Source organism: Haliotis asinina, chromosome 10 (assembly GCF_037392515.1).
Source record: "Haliotis asinina isolate JCU_RB_2024 chromosome 10, JCU_Hal_asi_v2, whole genome shotgun sequence".
NCBI classification, from domain to species: domain Eukaryota; kingdom Metazoa; phylum Mollusca; class Gastropoda; order Lepetellida; family Haliotidae; genus Haliotis; species Haliotis asinina.
Genome location: NC_090289.1, coordinates 19,722,630 through 19,735,317, shown reverse-complemented (window position 1 = coordinate 19,735,317; position 12,688 = coordinate 19,722,630). Strand labels below are relative to the sequence as shown.

At 38.0% G+C, this 12,688-nt stretch overlaps 1 protein-coding gene across 1 annotated transcript in view; it reads right to left on the bottom strand.

Moving 5' to 3' along the window:
- Nucleotides 1-12,688, bottom strand: part of LOC137298235 (uncharacterized) — a 692,490-nt gene that overhangs the window by 179,998 nt on the left and 499,804 nt on the right. Inside the window, exon 21 of the mRNA XM_067830406.1 lies at nt 4,597-4,752. Coding sequence (XP_067686507.1) covers nt 4,597-4,752 — 156 coding nt within the window. The remainder of the gene's footprint in view (nt 1-4,596; nt 4,753-12,688) is intronic.

Below are 12,688 nucleotides of genomic sequence, written 5' to 3'. Positions count from 1 at the left end.
CTATTGAATGGCTCCAAATTCATCCACTCAAAAGACAAATTACACAAACCACTGGTCCATGCCAACCGCCTGAAGCCATATTTTGATCCAGCTGATCGTCCACAGTATCCACCAGAACCATACCTGAACAGCAACAATAATATGGATTCAGACATCATAGATGACGAGGGACAAGTCAACAACCCACAGCTTGACAGCAATAACTCTCAGGCAACAAGCTCAACCAATCATCAATCATCGACAGGTACAGAACTCAATTCCAAAGCTAAATCAGGTAATCCAAGGACAAGAACCAAAAAGAAGACAGGCATACAGGAAAGCACAGCAGGACCTAGTACAACAGTTCCAAACCAGGAGCAGAACAAACCAGCCCCAAGTAAATCCACCAAGGGAAAAGGAAATACAAACAAGGGAAAACAAGGAGCAAATAGGAAACATCATCAGCCCAAATCAAGGCCACAATCAGAATCAAGTCAGATTGAACAACCAACCCAACAACCAATGTCAAGCAAAGAAGACAAGGTTTTCAATCCTGATGACATTCATTCAATTCTTACTTCCAAGAGAGCAAATAACAAAATCTACTACTAGGTGAAATGGGAGGATCCAGAAAGAGGAAATACATGGGAATATGGCAGCAGCATTCCAGATGTAATTCAAGAGAATTTCACGTGAAAAAAAACATGTCAGGAAAAATCACAAATTCTTCAATCAAAAAGAATCAGCAGAAGAAAATCTGTCAGTAAATGTTCTGTCACAGAACTTCAAACAGCACTCAACCATAGCCAAAAAACAATCGACCATAACAGCCCCAGGATTGAATACAGAATGATATCCATTGGCCCCCAAACACACCCACCAAGTCATTGAGGCAATAACAGAAGTTTTTGCCATTCAAATAAGTCACGGAGAGTGCTTTGTCGAAGTCTGTTTTGACAACAACTTTTATTGTTCTTGTAATGAGCCTACTAATGTCCATGATGATTATACTTATGATACAGTTAATTTTGAATGTGTTCCTCTCCATCTCATGCAGGACTACCTCAATGAGAGCTATGAAGATGTCAAATTTATGCTCAAAACTGCCATCCCTGAAGAACATTATCAGGATGATGACTCTCCAATTTTCCCATCCAGCCGAATGACTATAGCGTACCACCCCTGCAAAGATCCAACTTTCTACAGAAAGTTTGCTAGAAGCGCGGACGTTCTTTATTATTCAACAACAGATGACAGAATCTCCCGACCATTCAATGGAGTGTGTGCGACATGCACATCTGGACGTGAGATATCAATATTTTTGTGAAGAGTACAGGATCTTCTTTTACAGTATCATCTCAAATAAGAGCTAATTCCTTGTTAACAGTATTAAGGTTTGTTGTCCTGTCATTTCACACTGTGTTACCTGAAGAAACTAGTTGTGAACAAATGACATCAGCCTGATCACCTGTGTTATTTGCATCACAACAAAGTTTGAGCATTGTTCTGATCAACCAATCTCAAAAGTGAAATAGACCGTACTGATGTACAGAAACGAAACAAACCTATCGTGAAACAAAAACAAAGTAGACAGTACTGAAACGAACCAAACCTATCGCGAAACGAAAATGAAGTACACCGTACTGAAAGGAAACAAACCTATTGCTAAACGACAGCGAAATACGTCGTACTGTAACCGAACAAACCTTAACTAACGGGAAAATGTAAAACTAAATGCAGCGTGCCAAAACGGAATGAACAAAACCCATGCAAAATGGAAGTAAATTAAACCTAAAAATCAGTCAAATGTACAGCTTGGGTTGATGTAAAATGAACCAAAATTGAGCAAAGTAAACTCAAAGTAAACCGAAGACAACATCAAATAAAAAAAAAAAAAAAAAAAATAAATCACAAAACAAAGTACTTGGCGGTAGTGATAAAGATTAAGAACGCAGATTGAATAATAATTAAATCTGGCTACATAGTTTTTGGTCTTTAGAAATATTTGGACATAGCTGTCCTGAAGTAGACACTATAACAAAAAAAAATCACAAAACAAATAACAGACTGACAGACAGACCAAATTAAAGGTGTTCAAATTAGTACGTAAACAAATGGTTCTGAACAAAAATGTACATGTATGAGCTCAATGAACAAATGCACGTGTTAAATGCACAAGCACATTTATATATATATTTGCTTATACATAACATATTTCTCCTGACAGGAGACAGTTACTAACCCAAGTACATTGCCCATGCTTGATATTCCAGGTCTTGACTTCAATATATAAGAGTCAACGACTTCAATATATAAGAGTCACCTTCTACAAATAGACAATATATTTTCACGGTAAAATATCCTTATGTACATATTCTGCATATAACTCTCATTTGTTTTATATTTTCATGCAAGTCATCTGTGTTCATGGGATAATGAACAAGTCGACTCCCACAAAGCAGGATGTGGAACCATCACAAGGCCTCCTGGAAATATCAAGAACCAGCACACAGAGCCAAGACAAGTCTGATTCCACATCCACACACAATGACGACAGAAAAAGAATCTGTGCCCCTATATCAGAGAGACAATAATATATTTGATTGTCATTTATCACTCTAACATTACAATGCAACTGTCCATCAACTAAACTTTTACCATTGTCCATATTTTCTTTCGTACAAGTTTGGGGACCAAACTTTTTCAGACAGAGGGGAAGTTATCATGAAATGATAATTCATACCAAAATCCATTATTAGTTGTAACCAGTACAAACAATACATTAGTATTCAAATATTAGGAAAATATAAATATAAAATATTACTTTCATCATGTATCAGTAATAGCTTAGACAAGACTCCTGTCAAAAGTAGTAAAACGTATCTCACAGACATTCTATTGAAAAAGGTGTAAGTAATATGACCACACAATTACACAGATGTTCTAGAGTCAAAATCCTAGCCTGTGTTAATCAGAACTTCACTGTAAGACAAACCATTCACTAAGACAAGGGTTATGTCTAGACAGGTTAATAAACTGCTTTGATGAGGTAAACATGCCATCACCTACAATAAAATAACATTATGCTAACACCAGTTAAGGTCATTATGCAAACACCAGTTAAGGGTCATTAAAGATCCAGCCCAGCGTAAGCAATCAAGCATCCAGTAAATGTGCCAACGAGATTAACACCACTTAGAATAGGATTAAAAGATTAAGTACTCCCTCTGTCTGGTCACCGAAGTTGTTGTGTTGTAGTAGGACATACCCCATATTTGTTTATTCTGTATTTCATTGGATATTGTAGGTTACACCCATTTTTGTATCAGCAAATCAGAATCTTTGTATTGTTTAAATTGTAGTTAAATAGTCTCCGACTCCATTTGTGCATCAGTTGGGTTTAGACTCCCAACACAGGTCAGCTCTAGCCCTCAGCCCCGAGGGCTGTACCGACTCTCTGTGGCCACCCTTGTTACTCTATCTCTTGTAGGTAAAATTGTAATTAGCTTCTTGTGAGTTCTGACTCTTTGCTGAGTTAATTCAAACCAGCACGCCAGTTAGCTAAGGGATTTCACTGGTACCATCACTTGGACCAAGACCCGTATCATAACACTATGATAACATATGTTTTCTGCATTAAATCCAGATGAACCAAAGTGACAAACTGTGTAAGTCACAGACTAGCGTGTTTGTACTTTCCTTAAAATATTCAGTATACTCTAGCAATGTATCAACGAAAATACTTCTTTCATAGAAAATTATTAAGCATGTACATAAATTCTTCTTTACTGTCATTGACAAAAGTGTTTTGTACAATTGAACCTCACACAATGATAAGAGAGGGACAATTTGTTTAAGTACATGTCGCATGTCTTACATACAAAGAATACATACATATGTTAAGAAAATATATATGTACAATAAAATACAAGTGCAATAAAAATATGTAAATACGTGATTTTTATATTCACACCTGCTTTCTTTCAACATAAAGTGCAATAAAAATATGTAAATACGTGATTTTTATATTCACACCTGCTTTCTTTCAACATATATCTTTACAACACAATTAAGCAACTAAATAATCAGGACTTGCTTGTATGACAAGATAGTTTCCTGTAATCTCCAAACCCTGCCAGGGATATCAGGCGTGAATAGCCATAATTGGTGTCGCCAGAGCGAGCCACGCGATCAGCACAGGGTTCCAGGCGTTGAGCAGTGAAGTGGCTCTCGGGCTTAATGAGTTAAAAAATTACATGACTTTGAATTACGAGGTTGTTTAACTCAATTTTTATCCTGGATGCCCGTTATACTGATTCTAGCGCTACTGTTTAACCAAAGGTAGTATAAACAATGAGAGAACTGTAACCAAACACCATTACCTTATTCAATTTTTTTCCATCCCAGTTCTGCCCCTCAACATGTTTTGTCTAACATCATTTAGTGTTCCGCTAAATTTGCCCTGTATTTGTTTGGGCTGTGGGTGCAGAATTGGGTTGAACATGTTTAATAATTGGGGTTGGGAGTCCTGTTCTCTTATTGCCTTTACTAACAAATAAATAATTGCTGTAATGTTCCGTACTAAAAATAACGATTTATATGACTAGAATACTGCACCTTGAAAGGCCAATGTTGGATGATCATATGGTTGCACTAGAAGTGAATCGTTGACAACAGATAGTTCTAATGCTCTGCGTTCAGTGATTGTTGGTTCGTCACTGGTATGCGTGAAGACATTCCATGTTGCAAACAGCGGTGATAAGTATGTCATTACTGCAAAGAAAGCAAACTAAATCAGAAGGTACCAAGGTAAATATTATTTATGATATTGAAAGATTTTATGATAAGTGTAAGTGGGTGAGTGAAAACATAAAGTCACATCAGCACTAATCAGCGAAATAGCATTGTTTTTTTGCACTTTATAGTTAGTCTGTTAATATTTAGTTGCATTGGCAATAATCCAAACATAATATATGACGACGAGAACAATTTATAAATTATAGTGTTACGAGAGTTTGTTGTTATTGATTAAGTGATCGTTATTATTGGGTCACAATGTATAGAGTGTTGAGTGATGGTTATTATTGGCCACATTTCCTATCATCAGTAATAGTGTTCTAGTGGCACACCTTTAAGGTAGCGCTTTAGAGTTGCCTCCCTTTTGTGTGTTTTGACTGTTGCTGATCGCGAAGCTTCCATGCTTCACTGGAAAGCTCAAGAATGAGTGACTGTGCATATATAAGGCTGGCTGTTGTGTTGACGACTCACACACGTACTTACACACACAGTTATACCGGAGTTGTGTCATCATTTGACCTATCTACATCTGTATGCCTCTTCGTCTGATTATCACCATCGACCTATATCAAGGACAGACTGCTTGCTGCATAACATTTAGAAGAACTGTTTCTCACTCTCATTGAAAACCAAGACTTTGGTGAGTTGATATCATATTTGTGACCATTTATTTAGATTTGACTCAGTTGCATTGTACGAGAAACCTCTACTGTGAATCTTTGTATCTTGCTCTTTGGGCAATAGACCAGTGAAGGTAAGGGGTAGGATAGGCCTTCAGCCACCTATACTTGCCATCAAAGGGCAAATATGCTATGTCATAAGAGGCGACTAACAGGAACAGATGGTCAGGCCCGCTGACTTGGCTGACATATGTCATCGGTTCCCAAGTGCGCAAATCAATGCTCATGCTCCTGATCTATGGATGGTCTGGTCCAGACTCGATTGTTTACAGACTGCCGCCATATAGCTGGAGTATTGCTTAGTGGGGTGTAAAACTAAACTCACTCACTGACTGGTCAATCCATATTGGATATTTTAGACTTGTCTGTGTTATATTTTGCTGGTGCTGAGGGGATTCCTTATACATTTGTCAAAGGAAATATAGAAATATATATATGCCAGAAACCTAGTAAATGTATGTCAAACTCTTGAAGGCATCAAAGCCAAATTGAACCATAATTACAATCTCTATAAATGCAACTCTTACTTTGTATGCAATTACAGTAAGTTCACGACCTTCTGGTCATCATTCCACAAACTATTTACATAACTATCTGATCTCTATTATGTTTTGTTCTCATTGTGCTTCGTATACAGACAGTGTCCTATATGAATGACATAACTGTACCAGTGTGATAAAAAAATAAAGTGGAAAAGAACAGTTAAAATATATTCACTCAAAATAATTTCTTTTCAAACACTTTAAAAAGAACTAAATGAGAACTTATGTTGCTAAAAAGTTATTGGAAGTTTGCAATAAGTATCTCTTGTGAGAGAAAATTCTGCGCAGTGAAGCAAATCGTGCCTAACTGTGATTCTGTCATCACAAAGGACACAGAATCCTCTTCCTTCAACACAATACTAATTGGTAAAAAAAGCATGACAAATTTGATATCGTCTCATTACAGCTTCACCATGTCTGGACTGGCATATTAAGTAGGTATATCCTAAGGTCTGTTCAATTTCATGAAGTTTGTTCATACGTACTTGGGCGTTCCACTTTATTTGCATTAATTGCTTAATATGCTTTTTATATAAGGTTTAAAATCAGAACATGGTATCAAGAGTGCAAAAACAGACTTTTCAAAAGATGCTTTAGCTGCAGCATCTGGTTTTGCATTGCCAACTAAGTCGACATAACTGGGTAACCAACTGAAAACGATGTTGAACTGGAAGAATCTGAAAAGTGGCCAAAGTGTCGTGGTAACCTTGAAAATAAGGTCAAGGTCACCTAAACTGACTGTTGTCTTCACCATCCCCCAATGTAGGCTCTCACCGTTTTTTAAGGTATTGGGTACAATAGTTCATGAGCTATCGCATGAACAAGAATCCAGACATACGAACGTATGTACAGACGCCGATGAATGCATAATCCTCTGATCCGCGTTGTGGCGGGGGACAAAAAATGGGTAAGAAATTAGATCTGCATTTGGCCTGCTTCACCATCATTGAGTGAGCGAGTTTAGTTTTACGCCGCACTCAATAATATTCCAGCTATATGGCGGCGGTCTGTAAATAATCGAGTCTGGACCAGACAATCCAGTGACCAACAACATGAGCATCAATCTGTGCAGTTGCGAACCGATGACATGTGTCAACCAAGTCAGCGAGTCTGACCACCCGATCCCGTCAGTCGCCTCTTACGACATAGCATAGTTGCCTTTTTATGGCAAGCATGGGTGGCTGAAGGCCTATTCTAACCCTGGACCTTCACTGGTCCACTATCAAGAGTAGGAGGAGTAGGTAAAAGCTGAAATTGCTCAATTATATCAAGGTCAAAACTAACAGCTGAAATGTGTGGTTTGAGTCGTATACTGTGAGTTAATATTTAACATCATCTCGGCAATATTGCAGCCATATCGTGACAAGAATAGTTTACAATTAAAAGGAATATGTCTATATCATAAAAAACCTGTTGACGGCGGATAGTAAAGCAACTACAATATCACAATTTGAATTAAAACTAGTGTGGAAAGTTAAAACTGATATCACTATTTGGACAATACAATATACATACAGGCTATAGATCGGCAACAACTGAAGGTAGATCACCATACTAGCGATCATGGGGACTTACAGTACCTTTGCTACCTGCTTGGACCCTAATTGTATTTACATCATCCCTTCAGCCGCTGGAGAGTGTACGAAATGCTAGCCAAAATTAAAATAACATGAATGCTACGATTAAAAACCTGGTTGACTTAAATTTACAACGAATGTTTTGGGACTTACATACCCTCTCAGGAAGACAATAATTTTAGAATACTTCAACCTTTGACGGTAGAGCCACTAACAATCTCACTAAGTAATCTAAACTACCAATACTAAAAATTATCTATTTACAATTCATTTAACAAATCCAATTCTTTTAAAAATGCCATAATTAAATGGGAACTGATATTAGTAAAAATATCTTCATAGTGCGTGATTTAAAACAGGTATCCCTTGTGATGGAATATTCAACACACTCAAGCAACAGATGCTTGACCGTAATTTGTTCATCACAACGGATGCAAAATTGAGGATCCTCACCTTTTAATAGGTACTCAAGAGTATGTCTGGTATGACCAATACGACATCTTCGTATGATGACCTCTTCAAATCTGAGTGTGTGTAACTGATATATGGTTTTATTGCATTTGCAATTTATCGATGCCTACTTGGATGTCCCACTTCTTCTGCATTAGATTGCAGATTTAAGATCTGATGACAGCTTTGTAATCACAGCTGGTGTCACAGATTTGTTTGTTTTGTTTGTTTTAAACATATTTTATTCAGTGAAGAAAGGGATTAGGAACAAGTTAGGTTGAGACTGCCTTAACAGCAAGATCGGCTATTGTGTTCCCTGGAATACCAACGTGGCTGGGTAACCAACAAATAACGATGTCGTATTCGCTATTAGCAATACAGTTCAATATTTTCTATTAAAAGTGGATGTTTACATGATAAACTTTTAACTGCCTGAAGACAAGAAAGAGCGTCTGAATAGATATGTACTGTTTACGTTTAGGGTGTCTTTGAATATATCTAATAGCCGTTAATATGGCGTTAGCTTCAGCTGTGAAAATAGAGCTGCTATCCGGTAGTCTAGAAGATATTGTTTTCGATCCAATGACAGTGGCACAAGCTACTGTGCCACCGTCCTTGGACCCGTCTGTGTATAAACGTTTCTAAATGTTTTATTTGTTTTTTGATTGATGATATACTTGTTTATATTGTAAGTCATTTGTTTCTAATTTTTTATATTAATGTTAGGTCAACTTGTGGCCCAACCAATTGCCAAGGAGGAGAAGGAAGAAGACGGGAAGGCGATATACTTTCCAGCTCAATGCCAGCAGAAGAAATAAATGGTTTAATTCTGTGCCCTAGAGGCGGAACAAGAGAAGATGTTTTCTTATACAAATACTCATGAAGTAGATTGAACACACACTTATATGCAGGGTTAGATTCATTAGAGTATAATTTAGTCATGCATTGTAAGAATAATTTTATACAATGTTGTGTAAGAGATGGTTCATCGGTCTCAATGTAAAGACTGTAAATAGGTGAAGTTCTGAAAGACCCAAGACAAAGTCTTAAACCTTGGACAGAACCAAGAAGTTTAAGGTTGCTTTTGCAGGCTCCACCTATATGATGGAGCCATAATCGAGTTTTGAACGGACCAATGATCGATATAGGTGTAAGAGGGTAGTTTGGTCCCCTCCCCACTTTCAGTTGAAAACAACTTTCAACAAATCTAGTGAGTGAGTGAGTGAGTGAGTTGAGTTTTACACCGCACTCAGCAATATTCCAGCTATATGGCGGCGGTCTGTAAATAATCGAGTCTGGACCAGACAATCCAGCGATCAACAACATGAGCATCAATCTGCGCAATTGGGAACCGATGACATGCGTCAACCAAGTCAGCGAGTCTGACCACCCGATCCCGTTAGTCGCCTCTTACGACAAGCTGAGTCGCCTTTTATGGCACAACAAATCTAGTGCCCTCAGGCATTTTGCTTTAAGGTATTTAATGTGTGGTAAGAGTGCCATTTCCTTATGCGGTTTATATTTTCTACAAAACTGTATACAGTTAGTTTCGTGACAGACAAAATACTGCCCTGAGGTACACCCTGATCCTGATTGTAATGATCAGACAGGGTTGAACCCACTCGGACTTGAAATTGCCTGTCTTTTAAAAACTCTGATATAAAAAGAGGCAAACGGCCTCTCAACCCAAAGTCATGTAAATCCTTCAAAATACCATGTTTCCTGGTCGTGTCATAAGCTCTCTCGAGATCAAAGAAAATCGACACAGCATGTTGTTTATTGACTATAGTATTTTTAACGAAGGATTCTAAACGTACCAAATGATCAATGGTAGTTCTATTCTTCTGAAAACCACATTGAATATTTGTAATGAAGTTATTGGTTTCAAGATACCAAATTAATCTGTTATTTACCATTCGCTCCATGGTTTTACAGACACAGCTGGTTAAAGATATCGGTCTGTAATTGGATGGATCAGTATGATCCTTACCAGGTTTGGGTATAGGGATTACAATGGCTGTTCTGAAGAGAATGTCAGTTACATTAGTTCATGATTTTGATGTGTGAGAAACAATAGCCAAAACACACCTTTTCAAGAAACATGAACATTGCATAAAAACGCAACCATCACGTCTCGTGCATTTTGAGTTTTTTGCATGTGCAGGGTCGTGTATATGGGCTTTGGACGGCAAGATGTAGGGTCGAAAAGTAGAGTGTTCGTCTGCACTGTTGTGAATTAAGACAAATAGTTGCCATATTCGGGCATTGTTCATAGTTCGAATTCAGATAACTTATCTAGTCAACTTAGTTTGGTGGACAGCCATAAAAGGTGTCAATATTTAGTTTGGTGGACAGAGTGGAAAAAGGTGTCATATTTTAGTTTGGTGGTCGGAGTGGCAATATCATTGTTTGGTTACCGTTTAGTTGAGCACATTTCTTTTTTTCTTCATATTTAGTACTTACAAAATTTGTTTAACAATTCCACTGCGCAACAAATTTTGGTAGCAGAGCGTGGTTACTGCTCTGTATTTCGGAGCTGAGTTTGTTTATTCAGGTAAGTTGTTAGGTATTCTTTTCTTGCATAGATAGTGTTGTTTTTCAATATTTTGTTTTGAAAATCATGGCTAAACCAGAGGCCGATAGTAAGAGTGCTATCCTCACGTTACAAATAATTAAACTTAAACGTGAAAAGACCAGTTTGAAAACAGCACTCACAAAAGCTAAAAATCAGTTGTTAGCTTTAGTTGGACAAGAACTACCATCAAGACAGGCAATAAGAGATTACATTGACAAGGTTGCATCACTACAAAGCAAGACTGTTGGTGTTATTGTAAGCTTAGCTGAAGCTTACCAAGAAAGTGATGATCTAGAAAAGTTTGACAAAACCATTAAAGAGATTGAACCAATTGAAGAAGAAAGTGAAACTGCCGTAAACAAGGCTTTAGTATACTTGAACAACACTGCTAGTACATCAGCAGGTAGTCTGAGAGAGGGTATGAGTAGGTTGTTTTGCAAGGATCATGATTCGGTTCAAGAAGTAAAGTTGGATGATCAGGTTTCAAAGCATGGTGATTATGTAAAGCCAACAGAAACCGTAGCTCCTGGTACACTAAAGGTTGTGACAGATAAATCTGAAAATACTGGAATTGGGCGAGACATGTGGAAACAACTGAAAAGAGTTTCAATTCCTGTATTCTCGGGTAAAGTTCAAGAATATGAAAGCTGGAGAGCAGCATTTATGGCATGTGTGGACAAAGCCCCTGCAACAGGTGAATACAAGTTGCTCCAATTGAAACAATATTTGTCAGGAGAAGCCCTAGCATTGTTCAATAGATTAGGACACAGTGCTTACGCTTATGACATAGCGTTAGAAAAACTTGATAGGCGATATGGCGGTAAGCGGAGGGAGATAGCTCTAAAAATGGAAGAAATTTCCAATTTCAAACCTGTTAGGAAAGGAAATGCAAAGGATTTGGAACGATTTGCCGACTAGCTGTTGGATGTCATGGTTGTAAGCCTACGTGACAACGTTAAGATAGAGGAGTTGGGAGACGGCTGTCTGCTCTCTGTATTAAAGACAAAACTAACAGAATCAATGTTAGTTCACTTTCAGAGATGGGTGTTCGAATCACAAAGACAAGAGTCAGTGGAAACTCTGCGAGAATGGGTAGTCAGGGAATCTGAATTTCAGACAATAGCATCAGAGGTTAAATATGGTGTTTCTGAAAAATCAAGGAGCGGACAATCCTGTTCACGTACACACAAAGGTGTTTACTTTGGAACAAAAAACGAGAAAACCCTCCAGTGTAATGTATGTCAAATGCAAAACCATACAACTTCACAGTGTCGTAAACTGAAAGCTCTTGATGTTGTCAACAGATGTAGTAGTACAGAGCAATTTTCATCTGTTACAATGTCAGCTATCAAAAACCAAGTTAAGACCTATGCACTTAGGACTGTACCGGTTGTCTTAAAGAATGGCACTTCTGAAATAAAGGTCAATGCTCTGTTGGATGACGCCAGTACTCAAACTTACATTAATGAGGACATTGCTAGTCAACTAGGTCTTCAAGGTAGATATCAGCAGATCTCTGTTAGCGTTTTGAATAGCAAAACTGAGACGTTTAGTAGTCGGTGTGTTCACTTTGACCTTGAAAGTGTTGATGGATCAGTAAAAATGCCAATGAAGGCGTTGACGACAACTAAAGTGACAGGATCATTACCTGCTGTGAACTGGCAAAAGATCAGTGAAAACTGGAAACATTTGGAAGATGATGATTTTCCTAAACCAGCTTCACCACCAGTAATAGACATCCTCATAGGAATGGATTATATTGAGTTGCACAGTTCTCAAAAAGAACTGTATGGACTACCTGGGGAACCAGGTGCAAGGCTCACACCTTTAGGTTGGACATGTGTTGGGATTGTTCCAAAAGGATGTGCATCCCAGAACCAGACGTCACATGTATGCTATGTTCAGCATGCTGATGTTGGGTGTGCAGATGACTGTCTCGATGAACTTGTTCAGAGGTTTTGGGAAACAGAAGAAGTTGCTGCTGCAACACCCAAGTTAAGCCCTGAAGATGAGGATGCAATTCAAGCTGTTAAAACATCCCTTAGCTACACAAATGAGCGATACAAAGTAGGCATTCCCTGGAAATTG